The following is a 22,198-nucleotide window of genomic DNA, read 5'->3' as shown; positions in this document are numbered from 1 at the left end:
TAGTTCGTTCGTCACAACGTTAACTTTTTGCATGAAGGCACTTTACTCGCGAACCACTGCACCCAGGACCTTCAAACTTCACATGCTGATAGTACTTATTGAGTACACGACCCCTACTGACTTTGGGATCACCAGGTCAAAGGTCAAGGTCACCAGGTCAAAGGTCAAGGCGCTGCGGGGGCATTTGTCACCATTAGTGACAGTTCTTGTCCATAATGGAAGTCTATGGAAAATAAAAGCATTTCCTTCCCTAGAGCGTGCGGGTAGCTGATAAACAACTAGTAATAAAATGGATGCCCTAGTGCACAGTAAGGATTCTTGAAAAAGAAATTAGGCATTTAATGGCGAATTTACTAATATAATGACTCGACAGAATGACATTTGGGCCAGTGTGGTTTCGCTCTGTGATCCTAAGGGCGAAAACACCATGCGATCGAGCGAAAACACAATGTGATAATGCGAAACCAAGGTGCGAAAAATATCGCATTTTCGCGCTATTTTTCGTGTTCTCTATCTCACATCGTGTTTTTGCCTTCGCGATCAGTTAGGCAAAAACGCAAAAACACTATGCGAAAAATATCAGTAGGCCGTAAACCGGACAAATCAATATCAATAGCGCGTTCGCGATATTGATATCGTGTTTGATTTTTTTTTTGCCACGAAAAGCACGAAAGCGAAAACACTAAAACATGATTGGAGATTTAGGGATGTAAAAACACGGTATCTTAAAACCGCATTTTCGTCTTCCGGTTGCACATGCGTAAACATGAAAAACAGGAAAAAATACACTAAAATTCAAGCCAACGCCTTTGAGTGAAATCTGAAACGCGATTGATAGATCGATGATGAAATCGCGAATCCACGACACCAAAAGCCCGTCCGCTTAGCTCAGTAGGTAGAGCGTTGGTCCACGGATCGCGGAACGTGAGTTCGCTCCTCGGGAGGGGCGTATGTTCTCCGAGACTATTTGATAATCGGCATTGTGTCTGAAATCATTAGTCCTCAACCTCTGTGCGGAAGTTGGAAGCTACTTGCGGAGAGCTGGTTTGTACTGGTACAGAATCCAGGAACTCTGGTTAGGTTAACTTCTCGCCGTTACATGACTGAGATAGTGTTAAAAACGGCATTAAACCCAAAACCAGCAAACCAACAAACGAAACCAAAATAAAGAAACTCCGAAGAAACGGCTTCCCCTTAATTATTTTCTTTATGATAGAAAGAGGTATTATATTTTATGCGGAAATAAATGCCAGAATTAATACTAAGATCAAAATTGGTAACAAATTGGGCGAAATAACTTAATGATAAGAGAGATCAGCTGAATTTTAGATAAAAGAAAATTGTGTCGGCAATAATCAATGAGAGCGTAGCGACAGGTGAGATCACTGCCCAAGAGTCTTCACACTGGATTACCGACTATCCAGACGCCCGCTTGTCAAAAAAAGTAACTGTTAACATCCGAGTTCAGTGACACCACTAGCGGCCGATTCCGACAGTAATATTTTTTTCGACCATGCCTACTTAACGGCTAATGTATTTCTATAGAATGAACACATAACCCGGAAACTTCACACAGGTGTTTTGATAGGAAACATCTTTTAAACGAGATGATAATTTTTTTTTAAAGACTGTTCATAAACAAAACAATTTGCGCGAAACTTTGGATTTTGTTCGATTTTTCAATCAGTGAATTTCTAAAAACATAACGATCGTTTTCGGCCTAGGAATTTAAATGTAGCCATGTCTATTCCTTAACAAAATTGTCAGGTTGATTTGCAAAAATTGGCTTCTTTACATTAGAAATAAATGAAAAACTTTACCTTCCGATTTACTTTTGGATTACATTTCCTGCGGGGCTTTTTGTCCAGATGGCGTCAGGATAGTCGGTTATCCAATGTGGTCTTATTTGTCCGATAGGTGAAAAATCGAGACGTGTAAGAATTCAGTATAAAGATGATCTATTAAGCAATAAATCAGAGACAGAATAATATAATTGTCTAGATGAATGTGTTGATGTATGCAAACACATCCAGTGTTGTATCTTCTCAACATCGGCATGCATACATTAAAATTTTATTGTATACTACATCCCTAAATACAAAGACACTGTCTTCTAAATTGAGTTCAGATGCATTTGTAACAACTGCACGGTCTGCGGCGAAATATTTGTAATTGCTGGTAAAGTTAGAATACACAAGACGTGTTTGAACAAAAAAAAATCATCAGAAGTTATGGCTTTATGTCATGTATCCTTTAAAAAAAACAGAATTAAGCATTGATCCGTCAAACGGGAATTTAAATATTTCAATTAATAGATATACTTAAATTTACACAGTGCCTTATTTCAAGCATGTACATTAATACTGAAAGCCGTTTCCGTTTTTTCCGGACCGGCCAAATTTATACTATATGCCGGGGAACCCGAAGGCCCTTGTGTCACTCTATGCTGGCTTTGCTCTTTCGCCATCGTCACCAGGAAGAAAATTTATAATTCTTACAGAGTGCACATTTTATAGAATTCCAATCAAATTTCTTAACAAAAATAATGCACATTCATTTTAAACGGTGACGATGGTTAAAACCTGCTTTATATTAGAAATGTTCCCGACAACGGAAACAGATGCTCATATAAAAATTTTGAATTGCAGAAAGTTTGCTATGTTTATTAAGCGCGTGTAGATATAGGGTTTACCTGAAAAATGTTTTGTAAGTTGGTACTGAATACTCAACAGAAAGTGCTGCATCCGGAAAGACGACAAGTGACGCTGCTGTATATTCTCCGTATGCCGTGACGTATACAGAAATGTCAACAGAAGAAACAATTTCAATGACTTTCGTTTGCTTTCCAACTGCAGATTGGTCTATAGTTTTTCCACTGATGTAAAGGTTTTGCACATCTCCTGCAAATAAACATAACAACATGACAAACCTCTAATACAACAATGTAAGCCTTACGGTTAATATCGTTTCACTGAAGCACTGAAGCTTTTTTGGGTTTTTTTTTTTTTGTTGTTTTTGTTTTTAAAGTATTTTTCTATCTGCTAGTAGTTAAGAATCGCAAACAAACATTTTACTGAGCAAGTTATCTTATAATAATATGTCCTTATTCTTTAATGACAATATATGATACGCTTAACGATTAGATAGATCATTCGGTCTTTAAGGTATTAGGTAGCAGGGTACACTTAGATTCGAAAATTTTGGACACGGACAGTCTTACCTGTAGGAATTTTGCACTTCCCTTATGAGCAGAATCAGGGTGGCCATTTTATAAATTGCGTGCATGTTTCGTGCTTTTAATTAATGGCAAGATCATGATTCTCATCTAATAGTCCTTACTGAACTTCAGGATATAAACGGAATAGGGCTCATGACGCTCGTTTTTTTCCACAAAATAGCGGAAATGTTCCTGAGTAACAATCAACAACCACAGAACCCTTCCGTGATTTGAATTTTTCCGCGAAAAGGTGTTTCATTGATTCATACAAAGCTAGCAGCAGTTAGTTTTACAACTGACATCAGAAGTTTACATGTACCAGCTGTATGAATTTTCTAAAGAATAAACAATCATTATCTCTCACCTTAATTTACAGACATCCAAAATCACGAAGTTCTAATTATTACAAATATTACCTTAAGATTACCTTAAGATTGTTCAGTTAATGAACAAAATAGGGTTTTACTAGTTCTGAAGTTTTATTTGTCTTTCGTAAATTAAACCAAATAAAATGTTTTCAATAGCCTAAAATGTTGAGAGATTAACTGCCCACCTAATGCGCAATTACCAATTTACAATTGTCACTACGAGAAGAATACATACATCCTTCTGCCATGATTACTTTTTCTCTTTAAATGATAAAAGGCAATTTGCATTATTTGCCGAAAATGAAATTCCCCCTATTCCATTATGGTCCCGTTCAACTCCCTAATTTACGAAATGCATAGCTGTGCCAAATATCGCTGTGTGGGTAGATAATGTAAAAATATGTTTTCACTTACAGAACTGTTATGGAGCTAGAATCTAAAAAAAATCGATCGTGTATCTGATTTTAGCTTTTATGTGTAACGTTTTAGACTGCTGCCGAATATAACGATTTAAGGCCAGAAGTTAGAATATCGAGAAGAGGTTCTAAAACTATGTAACCCGCACAAATTTAAAGTTTTTCGAAATTAAATTGCATATTTCCCTTATGGCAGCAGATACACTTGATTCGAAAATATTGGGGCACGAAACAGTCTTACATGTAGCGAGTCGCAATTTTGCTCTCCCTTATGAAGCAGAATCAAGGTGGACCATTTTATAAATTGGTGCATGTTTGTGCTTTTAATTAATGGCAAGATCAGGATTTCATACAAGAATAAAAATTATCAAACAAAGTTTTAACCTTCCCTTAAAAACGAGCATGTCAAATCATCAATTTTGCACTTTGAACAACCTGCAATGATCCCGCTGCAAGAACTATGCCCAATGTTTATGAATTTCTCAATTTAATAGTCCTTACTCAACTTCAGGATATAAACGGAATGGGGGCCATCCAGCTCGTTTTTTCACAAAATAGCGGAAATGTTCCTGAGTACCAATTAACGAGCACAGAACCTTTCCATGATTTGAATTTTTCCGCGAAAAGGTGTTTCATTGATTCATACAAAGCTAGCAGCAGTCAGTTTTACAACTTACATCAGAAGTTTACATGTACCAACTGTATAAATTTTCTAAAGAATTAACAGTCATTATCTCTCACCTTAATTTACAGACATCCAAAATCACGAAGTTTTAATTACTACAAATATTGACTGGGGCCAAAATTCGAAGTGTACCCTGCTACCTTAGATCACTAAAAGAGAACCTCCTTTTTGAAGAGTATTCAATTCCTACCATAAACCTACTTTTACTGCAATTCTTAGGGAAGTGGGGGCGGGGGTTTGCGTAGGTTCAAGCCTTACTGGGACCAATTTTTTCCCCTTATTTTCTTTTTTACTAGTAAGTTTTTAATACTTTAACAGAAGGGGTAGAGTAACACTTCTTTAAAAATATTGAGTTACACGCGGTGAAAGTTCTCTATTTTGCTTTCAGTTTTAGATTATATATTGTGGAAGAAATTTAGGTAGGTTTTACGTCTGCCCTAAGATTATTTTTAAATTGAGTATGCAAAATTCAAAACAGAAACAAAGCATTCGACCTTATTTTTCAATGTTGAAGTATGAATTCTGTCTCATTTAATCCTTTTACTTGAAGCATCATAAAACAAATGATATTGACATTTTTATTTTGTGTTTTATAATTGTTTACAAATAGTTTGATGTTTCTTTAATTAACTTTAGTGGTAAAATAAGTTCTCTGCAAACGTTTTGGATAGTGGCTATCACTTTGAAATTTGTCTCTACTTGAGCTTGAGGAGATACCATAAGTTATACAAAATTTATAATAAAAAAAAAGGATAAACGGCACAGTAAAAGTTGTTTAAATTGCAAAATAGTGCCAAACACGGTTACCTTTCAGAATATACCAAGCAAAGGCTATTTTGTAAACATTACTATTAGTGATCTAATACCTTAATTCAACAAAAAAATCATGAAACGAAAACCTTATTTTTGTAAGTAGGATGTACACACCTCGCAACATACTGTAATTGGCAAGCTTCATTGAAGAATGGATGTTGTCACCGTTGTGCTGTAGAACTATTGCATGACCATAGCCTGAACTTGCAATATCTATTGAGCAGTTGAATTCATTGAGCAATAATATCGGTGGAACAGTTACCAAAAAGTGCCGACCCTTTGTTGCTAAGAAAGAAAATAGACCAAGTAATTGTGTTGTTTAGTAAATTCTGAGAAATTGTGTATTATGTTATTCTCAACATACATAGTGTACATTTATAATGAAATAAGACTTTTGATGAAAAGAACAGTGACGATACGATCAATTTGTACATAGCGATTTTGCTTGTTTTTTTTTTTTTTTTTTTTTTTTTTTTGGTAAAATGAGTATGTATTAAAGGGATAGCACAGACACCGAAAATAAGAGTAATCTCGTCTAGAACTGGACTTAACCAATAAATATTTTAGTTTACTGTGTTAGCCTTGAGTTCATAGAATATCTCGAAGCATGCAGCCGAATTTAAGCTGCATTGCCTCATTTTGCATGCCCTAGTGATATTTTGAACCCCACCAATAAATAATAGATGTTATAAATGGATTGCGCAATAATAACACGATAAAAAATGAATGTGTGAATGCTTGTAATAAGATGATGGTATTTTAGTGTGCCATAAAGCCAAGTGGTAAAACATTTCTTACATATTTCTTTTTTGCATACATCTTGACCAGTTCCGCAGCGAAATAACATAACCTATTGTAAATAAACAATTTGTATTACTTTTTATAGCTAAAACACGTACGTCAGTGGTATACAACACAGCAACGTAGCAGTAACTTAATTTACGACGCCACGAGTGCGTCAAACATACATCAAAACGACTTTCCCTCAGGTGAATACAGGTAGTGCTGATCAAAACTAACTGTTGCATGTTTCTATCAGGACAACTACAAATAATGCCAGCCCTTTAATCTTTACATTATTAAATTAGAAATTAAAATCACATATTAAAATGTCTAACAAAAATACTTCTGACGAGAAGAAATAAAATGTTGTTTAAATGCCTGATTCAATGACAGAAATATAAACCAAAAGCTTTGCCCGTTTTGAATACAGAAAACCTTCGACCATAAAGGTTACATTTTCAAGTAAAATGCTGTTTTTTCTTAACAACAAGTTAAAAATTCATTTCTGTTTAAACAAAACTAAAAATAAAAATAAAAAAGAAGCATGTTTAAGTCAATGCTTACCAAGAGGACAAAGATGTTACTGCCATATTGCTGTGATATTAACATGGCTGTAACTTTAATATTCTACAGACATATAAGTTCCTATTTCTACTATCAAATCATCAAAATATGTTGGAATGAGTCTTAAAATTTTGCTTGACACACATTTGATAACTTTTCATAATCTAAACTATATAGATATAAAGAAATGGCAGTATATAACGTACTTAAAAGAGATAAGGATGACTAATTAATTTGTATAATTCCTGCTCATTTTTTTACTTAAACGTTAAGTTTAAAATGTTAGTGACATGCGGCTGAGTGGCCATTTTCTGAAATAGTCTAAGCAAAACAACGCGCTTTTTGCCTCAAGGTTCAATGCGAACAGAATAATTTATGGCATTTAACATAAATGAAAATATAAATTTTAAAAGCTGTGTGTTTCTTTTTTTTTTTTTTGATTGATCTTTTCGACATTTAGAAGTATTTTGGTTATAAAAAACACCGCGTCGTGTACTCTCAGTTGTTATCATTGCATCACAGGTTCCTAAATATGTTAGTTTGCCCCTCCTTCAGAAAATACGTTTAGATTGTTTGGTATGAAAATGTCCCACGTTTATTTATAGGACACATTAGATTTTATGTCATGTTAAATCAAGCATTTCATACATTCACAAACCTTAAATTTTCATGGGATTGCTCTTTTATAACATTTAATGGCTAATATCTACTTGCTTTTATGAGTTCAACTTAAGATAAATATCGCTATTTTCCGATGTTCTGGTGTGTACCGTAGATAATTATAGGTATTTTCCGTTCGTTCTAGTATGTACTGTAGGCGGTTTCGGTATTTTCCGTTCGTTCTAGTATGTACCGTAGACGATTTCGGTATTTTCCGTTCGTTCTAGTGTGTACCGTAGGCGATTGTGGTATTTTCCGTTCGTTCAAGTGTGTACTGCAGGCGATTTCGGTATTTTCCGTTCGTTCTAGTGTGTACCGTAGGCGATTGTGGTATATCCGTTCGTTCTAGTGTCTATCGTAGGCGATTTCGGTATTTTCCGTTCGTTTTAGTGTGTACCGTAGGCGATTGTGGTATTTTCCATTCGTTCTAGTATGTACCATAAGCGATTTCGGTATTTTCCGTTCGTTCTGGTGTGTACCGTAAGCGGTTTCGGTATTTTCCGTTTGTTATGGTGTGTACCGTAAGTTATTTCGGTATTTTCCTTTCGTTCTAGTGTGTACCGTAAGCGATTTCGGTATTTTCCGTTTGTTCTAGTGTGTACCGTAAGCGATTTCGGTGTTTTCTGTTCGTTCTAGTGTGTACCGTAGGCGATTTTGGTATTTTCCGTTCGTTCTAGTGTGTACCGTAGGCGATTTCGGTATTTTCCGTTCGTTCTAGTGTGTACCGTAGACGATTTCGGTATTTTCCGTTCGTTCTAGTGTGTACCGTAAGCGATTTCGGTATTTTCCGTTCGTTCTAGTATGTACCGTAGCCGATTTCGGTATTTTCCGTTCGTTCTAGTGTGTACCGTAGGCGATTTTGATATTTTCCGTTCGTTCTAGTGTGTACCGTAAGCGATTTCGGTATTTTCCGTTCTATCTAGTGTGTACCCTAGGCGATTTCAATATTTTCCGTTCGTTCTAGTGTGTACCGTAAGCGATTTTGGTATTTTCCGTTCGTTCTAGTGTGTACCCTAGGCGATTTCAATATTTTCCGTTCTTTCTAGTGTGTACCGTAAGCGATTTCGGTATTTTCTGTTCGTTCTAGTGTGTACCGTAGACGATTTCGGTATTTTTCGTTCGTTCTAGTGTGTACCGTAAGCGATTTCGGTATTTTCCGTTCGTTCTAGTATGTACCGTAGCCGATTTCGGTATTTTCCGTTCGTTCTAGTGTGTACCGTAGGCGATTTCGATATTTTCCGTTCGTTCTAGTGTGTACCGTAAGCGATTTCGGTATTTTCCGTTCGTTCTAGTGTGTACCCTAGGCGATTTCAATATTTTCCGTTCTTTTTAGTGTGTACCGTAAGCAATTTCGGTATTTTCCTTTCGTTCTAGTGTGTACCGTAAGCGATTTCGGTATTTTCCGTTCGTTCTGGTGTGTACCGTAAGCGATTTCGGTATTTTCCGTTTTTCTAGTATGTACCGTAGCCGATTTCGGTATTTTCCGTTCGTTCTAGTGTGTACCGTAGGCGATTTTGATATTTTCCGTTCGTTCTAGTGTGTACCGTAAGCGATTTCGGTATTTTCCGTTCGTTCTAGTGTGTACGTAGGCGATTTCAATATTTACCGTTCTTTCTAGTGTGTACCGTAGGCGATTTCAGCAATTTCCAGTTTTTGAAGAAAGATCCAATGGAGTACACAGGCAAAGGAAAATGACCTACATCTAAAAGGTCATGTCAGAGATGGGACTCGCAGGTTCCATATAATCAACTAGCTTTCCTGAAACTGAATTAATAAACGTCAACTATTATTATTACGGCTTCTGTAAGATTCGCCCATAGTACTTTACAATGGATGTAAGTAGAAAATCAGAGTATTGTAGCATTACAAACTTAGAATTAATGTTTCCGGAACTTGACATACTTAAAAATGTATTTCAATTTTTTTATGATATTTGCTTAAATATTAAAATGTTTACTTTCCATTATAACAAGATTTACAACATGGCAATGTCTTAATATGCATGCAACAAGTGTGTATAGATGCTTCGGTCGTTACATTACTGTGCTGGGATAGATGACATCGACGTATATATGACTGAACAAAGTGAGCCGCGCCATAAGAAAAAAACAACATGGTGGTTTTGCGACCAGCATGGATCCAGACCAGCCTGCGCATCCGCCCAGTCTGGTCAGGATCCATGCTGTTCGCTAACAGTTGCTCTAATTGCAATAGGCTTTGTTTGGCATTGGTCTGATGATGCGTCAAGTGTGGTGTGCTGTGTGTTGTGTGCTTGTCACCTTCCGCTTTCAGCCTCCACCGCTGGCTAGCCTTCTGGTGAATAAGGAGCCGAGTGCGAAAGTCTTCCCTGCCAGTACATAGCCTCTCTGCAGACAGGCCCTTTTGCAGTGCCTCCCAGTTGGAGCTACAAGGTAACTGAGCACCTTGCGGCCTCAGGCAGAACTGTAGGGGACTCGGAGGAGGTCTGCCTCCAGACATGTGGCATGTCAGGCCCACCGGTGTGTGGACACGCCCTGATACCTATGAACAGACCCCCAGCTATGGAACAAATAGCCCCTGTGTTCCCAGGGCAGGGTATGAACTCGGAACTAAGGGTGAGGTAACCCCGACAGAAACCTAGAGAGTTGAAGACAGAGGTGCTGGGCCATTGGCACTCTCTTAACGAACCACAGCACCATGCAATATCGCTATGACTACACAGCCATCCGCGGACGAGAAGGAAAAAAAGAAGCAATAGGCTTTTTGATATGTTGCTCAAATTAAGTATAAAATAGACGGTATCTTAAAATATATATGTGTTTCAATGCTAGTATGAGGTTGCCATAAAGACGATTTAAAATTGTAAAAAATTACATTATTCTAAAGTGTTTATTTTCTTTCTAAAATGACAGATTTCAAATAATTTGTGAAAATGTTTGTAAATTGACTAACATGATATCGACCGTTATAGCAGTTGCAGTATATTTAAAAATCAAAGACAAAAAAAAAGAACAATACGGGAATTGGTACCGAACTCACTATTAGCTACCCAAGTCCGAAACAAAGATGTGACGGTCCACAGCCAGTATGGTAAAATACTACGGATACAGGATAGTCGATTATCATATATCATAAAATATGCAACGAATTGAAATTAAAACGTCCAAGTTTTAAAATAATCCAGGTATGTCTAGAATACATTTTAAGTTGTCATTTTCTTTAGTAAAGCTCGCAAAACTTATGTGGTAACCACATTAAAATCTTTCTAAAGTTTGACAATGTCCGTAGATGCAAACATCAGTCAAAGGTGTATCGTGCATTGCACAAATCATTTTGAAGAATTTATATATATTATTTTATTTTGTTGGGTTTAACGTCGCACCGGCACAATTATAGGTTAAATGGCGACTTTCCAGCTTTGATGGTAGTGGAATAGCCCAGGTGCCCCTCAGTGCATATTTCAGCATTAGCGGGCACCTTTGTAGAACCAGCGACCTTCCATAAGCCAGTTGAATGGCTTCCTAACATAAAGAATCCAACGCCCCGAGTGAGGCTCGAACCTACAGCTGAGGGACAAGTGATTTGAAGTAAGCGACGTTTGCCACTCGGCCGATGAGGACTCTATATGTGCAAGATAGATGGCAGAAATACATTTTCATAAAATATCATCTGTAATAATTTTTCGTCATATTTTTTTTTCAAGATGTTGCTCTAGTTTAGTGTTCAATTGTGGGATTGTTAAAGGGACAAGCTTTGCCCGTGGTGTCTTGTTTAAAATAGGACAGAAACAAATACTCATAGTTTTGAAATAAAACTTTTATATGTAGTGGTATTTTAATCGTTATCAAAAATCGAAGAAAAGTGTTACAAAAGCAATCAAATGAAACTTACTATAATAAGAGATAGACTGATTAGGATAATATATTGCTGCTATGTAAAATAGAAGCTTCAAACATAATATTATATCAATTAAAACGTTTACTCGGCGCGTTATCTTTCAGTACATGAGAATGTCATGAACACAGTGAATGCTCGCCAAAATAACAGCGTTGCATACCAATCGTGCAACATCGGGTATTTCCGTATTCTCTGTATAATTTTGTTGCCTAGCATGAAGGCCGAGGTGATCAGATTGCGTTGCATACACGAGTTAAAGCAGATAACGGCCTTGACAACATCGTCGAACCTAACAGCAAGGTTGTAACGAAGACTGCGGAGATAGCTTTGTTCCTAAGTACTTAAATTCAATACAAAACAAATAAATATAATTTTATAGCATTACAGGGCATAAATTCTAGTTTGTGGCATATTTTTAGAGATCAAGTTAAAGTTTTATTTAAAAAAGCGAATTTAAGTTAAAAAGAAATGAGTGCAACGAAGGGATTAGTTGCATTTCTGCTCGTATTTATTGTTGGCTTCGATGTCCCGAAGGTTGATTCACAATTTGACAATTCCATGATTTTATCCATTGTAAACGGGATGCCTATAAGAGACAAGTTACTGTTTCTAGCACAGGCACTCATGGATCACCCTTCAGTGTATCAGGACCTTGAAGACACTCTTGTCGCATTTTTACCTATACGGGAATATGATAAACCTCCTGAGTACTTCCTAGGATATATTTTACCGTGGGTGCTTAACCATCTTCCTGATCTGCTGAAAAATGATACTTTTAAAGACGTCATGAGAATATTCATCACAGAACTAAATGCACATAACGCTACAGATGACTGGCACTTGGGATCCGGAAATGCTACCTTAGATAGGGTAGATAGGGATTATTTTGTTGAACATTTATTTTCTGCGCTAGATGTTGATGGGATGTTAGCGGATATTTTCCAGTTAAAGGGCGTCAGGGACTTTTTACATCTTGATACAACGGACGGACAAACAGACAAGAAATGTTTCGATAAAACGGTAACGTTTATTCGAAGTCTGTTTGACAGAGAGAATTCAACATCTACAGGTAAGTTGGTATTTAACTGAAGTGTAGACGAGTTCCTACAAACGAAAGAAAGTAGGTCACTGGTTATAACGGAAGAAAGTAGGTCAGTGTGTATTCTCGATATCGACATTATAGGATAAATCCCGTTTACCGTATTTGCCACCAATAAACACCCGTTTCCGGTTTTACGGTGAGGTGGGTATCGGCCATTACGCTATACAGCGGTAGTGTTTAAGGTTATCCTTTTTCAAGGTTTAAACAAAGAAAATTAATTACAAAAAAGTATTGAAGAATATCATAAAAACATTCATGGTTGTAATTAAGATGTAGCAAAATATCCTCAAAGTTTACTTTATTTTTGAAAATTTATCATTTATTCTACACAGCCACTTCCGTGGCTCGATACTGAAGGTGTGAACTGTATAATTAAGTGGATGGGGTAGGGGGAGGGGGAGGGGGGGGGGGGGGGCAGTAAAAATATTTGCCTTTTCGAAATTGAGTGTTTCAAAATATATAATATATATGTTTTATAAACAAAAATCCAGTCTGTCTGGAAATTATAATATTTTCATTTAATTTTCTAAAACTGATAACAGCGGCACTTGGAAACTCATTTGAAAATGAAGCCTATGGTGAAAATAGGAACAAACTTTTTAAACACCCTTTATATCATTAGTAAATAAATTAAATGGCGTCACGTGACCTGCCAAGCTAATGAAAAAGCGGCGTTTTAGAATTGTTTAATATTTATTTAAAAAAAACACGACAGGAACATTTCAACTGAAAAATAGATAGTACACGTTTCTCGCATTTTAGTTTTAAAGTACTTTTTTCGTGGATGTATTTGAGTGAAAAAATCTTGTTATATTGTTTTCTTAAAGCTAGTGCAACTAAAAATGAAGAAATGGTGTGTTTTTCCTGTGAAGACCTTTCGGACTTGTCACATTGTGAAGCGGTAGAACGTTGCAATGACAACCAGGTTATACTTCTTGTTTTGCTATGTAATATACTAGTTTATCCTGTCACTTGCAATATTTTCGACCCGATATCAGGGTGCCGTATATCTTTCTTGATATACCGTCAGTTGATCATGTGACCAGTGAAATACGGTCAGTTGATCATGTGACCTTATGATCGATATTGTTGTCATAAGAAATTTTGCAACGAAACCATCATCATTGTGTTGGAAATGTCCGAAGTAAGAAAATGAGTGGTCAAATAATGAGTTTTTATTCAAAAACTCAGAAGTTATTGCGATTTTGCCGGTAATCACGTCATTATATAAGTGACGTCATTACGAATATGACGTCATTAAAGCGGTTGTCGCACACTTATTTTTGTAAAATAAATTGCCAAATATCGGAAAATGAAGTAATGACAAGATAAATAGAATAATAGGTTAGTGCCTAAGATGGAGAAAGTTTCTCTGGCTCGGCTCCGGACGTTATCAGGTTCGCCTCCGGCTCACCCGATAACCTCCTCCACCTCGCCAGATAAACTTTCTCATCTACGGCACTAACCTATTATTCTCTATATATCAATAGTCGTTGAGATACTATATAGAGGATATTACATGAGTGTCTTTTCAAATTGAATTTATTAAACGAGTTAAATAAAATGCGAGGCCCTGCCGAGCATTTTATCAATTTTATTCAACGAGTTTAATAAATTCAATGTGGAAAGTCACAAATGTAATATTCGTTTTATCACATGTAAGCCTTTCTTGTCGAAACATAAAAAATCGACTTTCTTTTACTATATAAACAAGACAATTTGACCGACGTCGCCTATACTATAAATGACGTCGACGTCAAAGCTTTATTACACTAGTGTATTATCATTTTTATTTAATGGCTTTAAGGAGGTAGGTTACCTTGATTTTTGTATGTGCGCATGTCCAACCGGAAGCTTACGTGACGATTTACGACGACGTTTACGACAAACTAAATGTGTTTGTATATCCATTCCCCTGGAAATAAATCATGAACCTACCTCTGATTTATGTTTAATGGCTTAATAATGCAGAAATAATGAATGAATTGCCGCAGAAACGCTTCAAAACATTGTTGCCTTAAAATGACGTCATTGACGTCATGACGTTACGTGTCAGTTACCGCGCAAAATTAATAGCTTTTATTTGGAAAGTACGTTATTCTGTGCATTTTCTTTTTTTTTTTTTTTTAACTATTTATAAACAAGCATTATTTGCTGAAATACTTTTATTAGTCTTTTGCTCTGAATAATAATAAATATTTTGCTTCTTTTATGTAATTATATTGAAATGTTATGCGGAATTCAAGAAAATGGATGATGGTAACTGATGTGATTGGGAATATACCTGGGTAAAAGGTAACTTTTTACGGCCATTTACAAATAAAATTCGGGCAGTTTGATTTGTTATACCTTTTCCCCAGTTTCCGTTCATAATTTGTTACTTAAATACTAAAACTAAGCTCTAAAACTGTTCAAATTTCAGTTTAAAATTGTGGTGTTTTGAATTAAATTGATGTTTCCATGGAAACGAAGCCGTGACCTATATCTCTAATTGTAAAATTCAAAAGCGTTGATACTGGTCTATTTAAGGAACACAGCTTCGGCATTTTATTTTCATTTCTACAATATCCATGAGAATTATAGCAGCATGCAGAACGATTTTTCAATAAAAATGTCAGACGATGGACACCGCTGTAAGTATTTAAAGCTCTGAAATTTGTTTAAATAAATCCAATTCATACGAAAATATTACTTACGTTAGAAATAAGATGTTTTAATGCTATATTAACAAGAAAGATAATTTTACATAATATTTTATATAAGAAATTATGATAAAAAGCAACATATAAGCTATTTTAAACATCTCTGTTGCCATGATTACTCTAAACTTTAAGAAAACCATAGTACCATGTAAAGTTCTTGGTATTTTGCTAATCATATTGCCCAAATAATCTATGCTGGTCAATAACAGAATGGCACTGAAGTCGTCGAAAAACTCGTTTTCGTACATAATTGTTGGGAAAATGAGAGAAAATGCGTTACCATGGAAACACGAGCCCCGCGACATATATATTTTAAGCTTTTATTAGAAAACTAATGCGCATACTAGTAAAAATATTCATTATGCAGACTTCTACGGATATAAATGAAACCGAAATACACTAAAAAGTGTTAAATATCCGTATTTTCCTTCTGTTTTCAATATAAAATACCTTAAGAGGGTCATGTACTTCGAACCCGGATAAAAAATATACTTGAAGGGACAGAGATAAACGGAACTGAGATTGTAACAGTTAAATATTAAATTACACGAAATACAAAAAATCGCTGCGGTTCAACTAATCTGAATTTACCCTGGTAACAAGGTAACCTACCTCCTTAATACACTCCCGCGACGTCAAACATGTGATAAAAAACATTAAACTGTCTGTAACTTACGTTTTGCTACAATACCTGTAAAACCATTTACATGTTTATACTCACTATGGGCGAAATCCTTAACGCTTCTTCTATGTTTTTATAGTACTATCGTGCATGCTGACAGTTTTCGTTAAAGAACCTAGCTATTTGTGGGTAAAGAAAATGTACTTTATAGAATACACCATTATATCATAGCAAATGCTTCTTACGCTCATTTATACGTCTCTGAATAAAGGTTCATCTCATTTTTACTCCTGCTTTATCATCAAAAAGGACAAATGCTTACGTTCATATTTTCTTTGCAAACGATATTAAGGGAAACAAATTTCCGCGTAAGCCGATGCTAGGTGGAGTGGGGCGTGAGGGGTGTTGCATATAGAGGATATTTGTCTGTTTTGAGTGGATATGGAATACAATGTATATCTCACTGAGAAGAGAGAAAATTTCAAATACGCGAGTGAAAATGTGAAAATTTTCTCACTTCGATGTGAGATATATTCCATATTCAAGAAAAAATAACAAATTTTCTTATTATTTTATGCTTAATTACGTTGAGATGTGCATTTTGCAACAAATTTCAGTCTCAGCGCGGGAAACAGACGCGCGTAAATAGACATGATGTCAGACGTGTTGTGACATTAGAAAGACGCACACAACATAAAATTCCATTTTATTTTATCTTTTTTTTTTGCTGCGTAACGTTATGAAATTCGCATCAAGTGAAATGATTTGAATCGAGAAATATACTATAAAGAAGAAAGTGCGACTACAATTTTCATCCTGTTTTAAGCAAATGATTTAAAATTCATACACAATGTACAAGTAGATCGGCATTTACAGTGAGTGATATGCAGTGAGTGTGGATTATATCTCACTGATTAAACACAGTATTTCATCAGTTAGCATTAAATAAATTTCATAACCTCTCATGTACAGAACCAGTCAAACCAAGTATGTTATTATTTTTTTTCTATGCTTCAAAGGATTCTTTTCACATATATTAGAAACTGATTATTCGATTTTACTGTAATACAACTCCGCTTCAGAAACAAGCATTATAATAATGATTAATTACAGATATGTTTCTTGGAGAGGTATCCGTCAGCAGAGGGTCATCTTCATTACAGATCTGGATGCAAAGATAGACAGGTAGGGTATATCTAATATGTAAATCAACCCGCCCTCCGCATGTTTTGCGCATATGTTTACGGCAAGAAACATTACCCCCTGATCCAATATATTCCATATCGGGATAGAAGTACCTTATCGGGTTATTAGCCTTAAGCCTGCTTGCTGAAAGTGATTTCGCCTTTGCGACCAGTGTAGGCCAAGGTCAGCCTGCACGTCCCCTGCAGGCTGATCATGGTCTGCACTGTTCGCTTTTCAGTTAGTAAAGTTTCAGCGAACACCCTTTCGAATAATAAATGGTTTTACCCATATAGAATGATAGACCAGTCCATTTTAGAGATTTAGCAGACCTAAGGTTAATAAACTAATGCGGATTCTGTATTGGTGTTAATTTCCAAAATTTAGCAAATAAGGAAGTAAAGAGTCGTTGGCAAAGTAAAACATAAAATATCTTAAACCGTAAAACGTTTATTTATTTATTTATTGTGTTTTTTTTTTGTGCGGGGGTGGGGGGGGGGGGCGTGTAACCGAACTCGGGATATGCGCCATTTCGAAATAGTATCGAATTGTTTAAATCATATTCACGTTAGTGCATTATTGTGTTAATAACGACCATTACAGTTATCAAAATATAGATGTCACTTTTTCTACTGTCAATTTGTCACCGGAACGATTAAATATCATATGCCTTGCATATCCCATTTTAAAACGTTTGATCATTATATAGATATGCAAACAACACAATCAGACAGATGATGGAAGATCTACATGTCTACAATGCTGTGAAAACAGTTTCTGCAACTCTCATGGTTGTGGTAGTAAAGGTAATGATATTTACACACTTTTTTACAACAGTAGGAGATACATATGTAGTTACCAAGTAATGGTTACGGTATTTACTCAAAGATATGTTGGTTAAGGTAATATTATTTACACACTTATAAACAACAGGGCCTGTTTTTTTTAAAACTTTTACAGGCGACTTAGCTAATACATCAGTAACACAAACGGCGCGGATAGCTACGTCTAGCCACGGATAGAAACGTAGAAATCCGTATCGATCCGTACCTGAGCCATACGGATTGGTACAGATTGATACTAATTACTACTTTAAGGTACGGCTCGGGTACGGATCGAAAACTTAAAAAATCAAATATTTGTGTTTTGCATTTTCGACACTAAAATATCTTTGGAATAAAATCAAAACATCTTACCATTGTTTTCCACCAAAACTGATATTTTGAATCAAAATTTAACCTACGGTTAGTTTAACAACCGGCTAAATTTTTGATCAACTAGACGCAGTATGTAATACCTATGTAGTTCCCAAGTGATGGTTACGATATTTACTCAAAAATGTGATGATAAAGATAATAAAGTTGACACACTTTTATCCAACAGTATGTAATACACACGTAGTTACCAGGTAACTGTTACGACATTTACTCAAAGGTGTGGCCGTAAAGATAATAAATGTAAAGCCATTAAAGGTTACCGACTTTTTGGATGTTGGGTCGAACGTCATAACATACTAGGTTAGGTAATGTTGCAACCTTTCGGCTTTTGATGGTCGAACAAGAACCCACGATCCCTCCGAAGAATTTTTTCATTACGTAGGTTGAATCCTGATCTTGCTTAAACATGAGGACTTTGTATTGTACAAGAAAACTGCAATAAAGGACATTTAGATGTACAGGTAAATTTGTGCATTTTCATTTCTATTTTTTATGAGTTCAAGACCTCAGGTTTCATAGTCCGTCTCCTTTTAAGTCACAGATTCGTACATTGGGTTTAACATCTCATTTTGTATCTTTATAAACAGGACTTCCACCACGAAATTCACGTGGACCACTTTGCCTAGACTGCGCGCATGTCAAAGATCCGAAAGAATGTGACCAAGTTACACTCTGTTCTTCGGGTGAGGTAATAAGATAGAACACTAATAATACGTCTGGTAGCTACTTATGTAAACATACTTATGCAAGCTGCAGTCAATAACTTTTACTGAATGCATCATATGAAAAACCTTCAAAACGCAATAAGACATAAAAGTCATTGTTCCTCGCTACTAGTGCGTTAAACTGAAAAGATTTTATATGTTAGTGAAATGGTAAATTAGTTGCAAAACTTTGTCATTAAGAATGCAATTTTTATACCTTTTTTCTTTCATTCTAGTCTTGTCACATTCAAGAACTAAAATGGGGCGATGATTCCCTGTTCCACCTTGGATGTCAAAGCATACATGTAAGTATTAATTAGATGATAAGAAGCAATGTACATTTAATTTGACAGACGTAAAATTTAGATTCATAGGCTAGATAAAGAGTAGAAAAGGTAACATACACTCTTACTCTTAGTGGATCTGGAATGACAATCGGCATTTTCCCTACGATTCCGCCATTCTCCGGCTGTCATGCAAAAGAATTTTCATTTGTGGTCGAAGTATTCCGAAGTCCCACACAAAGATTATGTAATAACACCGGAAATGGCTATTTGTCATTACAGGTCAACTACCTTAATCTTTACCCTGCTAATTTTCTAAAATAAACTGGTCATTTATTCAATTTGGATAGTACCACTTATTATTTAAGGGGGTGTTCACTGAAAATTTACTGGCTGTATAGGAAACAGTGCAGACTGAGAGCAGCCTTCACGGACGTACAGGTTGATCTTGGTCTGCATTCGTCGCAAAGGTAGAATGACTTGCCACTAGCAGGCTAAAGGTTCATGCATGTACTAGTAATCTTTTTTTTTTCTAAATGATTTATTTGCGTGCATTCATTCTTTTCTAAACATTATTATTATACAAAGAACGTTTCGGGATTTCTTTAAATTTGAAAATCTTATTGTCGCTCTTTGAAACAACAGAATATGTTCAATATAGATTTAGCCAGACTTGTAAAAGATCTAATGTTCTATCATATAGTTAGATGACGTGCTCTTAAATGTCTTCCAATGTATAAACAAAGTTATAAGGTAAAAACCCTGAACCTTAATGCATCATCATATTTCTGAAAACTATATTTTCAGCAATGTTCATTTGAGTTCAACACTCGGGCACACAGTTCAGGGTCTCTGGCGGCGAGATCAGTACCAGTATGTCGTTCCTGTTGTCATGGCGACTTCTGTAACCAAAACTGCACGAGGCAACCGCAGGACAACCAACAAATACTTATTGGATAAGTGTTCAATGACGTCATCACAACTTGCAATTATTATTAAGTTTTGATTATGTCGATTTCAAAAATTAGGTAATTCACAGATACTTAAGGCTAGTATTTCCTACTTATTCATTTATATCTAAATAAATTATGTAGTATACATTGTTATAAGGAAAGGTGCAAATGAATTGAAATTTAAGAAATCATAAATCTGCGTGTAATTAAATATTTCTTCTGTTAAAATCTTATGTTTGTTTGTCTCTGTGCCTTAAACATTTATGTAGGCTTGACGTACATGACTCTTTAAAGTGGCATTATGCGCATCTAATACTGCACATAGTGTGTTTTGGGTGAGTGTTCTATAAAAGCAATTTTCGGTTGCTGTGCATTTAGATATGTTAAATTAACGATTCTGTCACATTAGTATTTGAAGTTGATGCTTTACAAATAAAGAAATCGGACGGATAAAATAATAGATTTTTCTTCAATCTTCTACGCAATGATCTCCCTTACCTAAAAGTAGAAACTTCTGAAGTAGAAGGGAAGCAACTCCTGCTTGCAGTTTGACGTTTTTAAAAGGACTGCCCCAGTCAAAATAAGAAAAGTCTTGTTTGGTAACCTATTATTTCGTACTGGTCACTGGAAGAGTTTGGTATGCTCGGTTAAAAGCTATAATTTCCACAATCCTTTTTACAAACACATCTATTTTAACTGGATTTTTACTTGAAAAATGCATATAATTCTACTTTAAAGTAAAGTCTCATATTGGAAAAAGAAGGAAAACACAGATGCTAACATTGTTAAGCTATTTTCGGTTTTTACTCTTATCCGTAGAAGTCTGCATAGTTGATATCGGTTATATGTCGCGGGACTCGTGTTTCAATTGTAGCGCGTTATCTCTAATCTTTCATTTGTTTTTTATTGTTTTGGGTTTAACGCAATTTTTTAACAGTATTTCAGTCATGTAACGGCGGACAGTTAACCTAACCAGTGTTCCTGGATTCTGTACCAGTACAAACCTGTTCTCCGCAAGTAACTGCCAACTTCCCCACATGAATCAGAGGTAGAGGACTAATGATTTCAGACGTTTATCAAATAGTCACGGAGAAATACGCCCCGCTCGAGGACCGAACTCACGACCCCGCGATCTGTAGACCAACGCTCTACCTACTGAGCTAAGCGGGCGGGTATCTCTAATCATTTAGGAAGTATTATAGCGGGGTTTTCAACGGCAACGGCTTCAGTGCCATTTTCTGTATGACCTAAACACAAATCAATTATCGAGGTGTTTGATCTTTTTCGAACTTTACATAAGCAATATACACTCAACGCATGAATGGTAAGTTGTCATGAATAACAGAACGAGAATTGTTTGGCATGGGTGAGAGTGCCAGATAGGTTTGCCAACATGAGTAAAATCACAAGACACACCAGTCCGGTGTGCTAGGAAGAAATGCCAAACCTGAATTTGGAAATTATTACTAAGCTTCTATAGAACTTGTCAACACAAAGAACACAGGTATGCTCACAAACAAAAGATTCATAATTTGTAAAAACAACACATAATAAAGAGTTACGCAATTATTTTCTTTGCATTATAATATTCCTCAACTATGTGCCAATTGATCCTGTAATGGAAGCATGGTCGGTCTACCCTATAATAATCTGTTATTGGACTTATAGTTCGATTACTTGTCAATAAACGTAGTTTATCTTACCTTCATGTGAAATATAAATGTATTTTACTTTATTAGGGAAGTGATTTAATAAAAGTTTGCTGGACTTCAGTTTTTCTTTAAGTACGTAAGAGCGCCACTAATGTTTCACGTATTTCTACCGTATTAGAAAACAGTAAGACTAACCTTACTCTTTCCTAGATTTTTTAATGTTAGAGAGTTTAAAGCCTTCTTTCAATTTAAAAGCCCCACCTTTATATTTTCTTCGACTTTACTAATTAGTTTAAATTCATAAGACAGTAACAAAATGTTCTCAATATACTGTAACAATTGTATAGCTTAATGTATCATTACCTAATGAGTAAGGGGGATAATTCATGAAAACAAAA

The 22,198-nt window shown here is 35.7% G+C and overlaps 1 protein-coding gene and 1 long non-coding RNA gene across 2 annotated transcripts; one reads left to right on the top strand and one right to left on the bottom strand.

Moving 5' to 3' along the window:
- Positions 1-5,468: 5,468 nt before the first annotated feature.
- Positions 5,469-6,979, bottom strand: LOC128551074 (uncharacterized). Its single transcript, XR_008368601.1, has 3 exons — positions 6,847-6,979; positions 6,298-6,349; positions 5,469-5,784 (listed from the first exon to the last, which is right to left on the bottom strand). It is a non-coding gene; the product is annotated as an uncharacterized LOC128551074 (long non-coding RNA).
- Positions 6,980-11,369: 4,390 nt separating this feature from the next.
- Positions 11,370-20,587, top strand: LOC123542653 (uncharacterized). Its single transcript, XM_045328592.2, has 7 exons — positions 11,370-12,451; positions 13,312-13,409; positions 16,922-16,993; positions 17,700-17,796; positions 18,795-18,895; positions 19,148-19,216; positions 20,003-20,587. The coding sequence occupies exons 1-7, from the start codon at positions 11,851-11,853 to the stop codon at positions 20,153-20,155; spliced, it is 1,191 nt and encodes a 396-aa protein (XP_045184527.2). The 5' UTR covers positions 11,370-11,850; the 3' UTR covers positions 20,156-20,587.
- The last annotated feature ends 1,611 nt before the right edge of the window (positions 20,588-22,198 follow it).

The sequence above is a fragment of the Mercenaria mercenaria genome, chromosome 19, assembly GCF_021730395.1.
Source record: "Mercenaria mercenaria strain notata chromosome 19, MADL_Memer_1, whole genome shotgun sequence".
Classification (NCBI taxonomy): Eukaryota; Metazoa; Mollusca; class Bivalvia; order Venerida; family Veneridae; genus Mercenaria; species Mercenaria mercenaria.
Note: the sequence above shows the minus strand (reverse complement) of the source record. Positions and strands in the feature narration are given on the sequence as shown.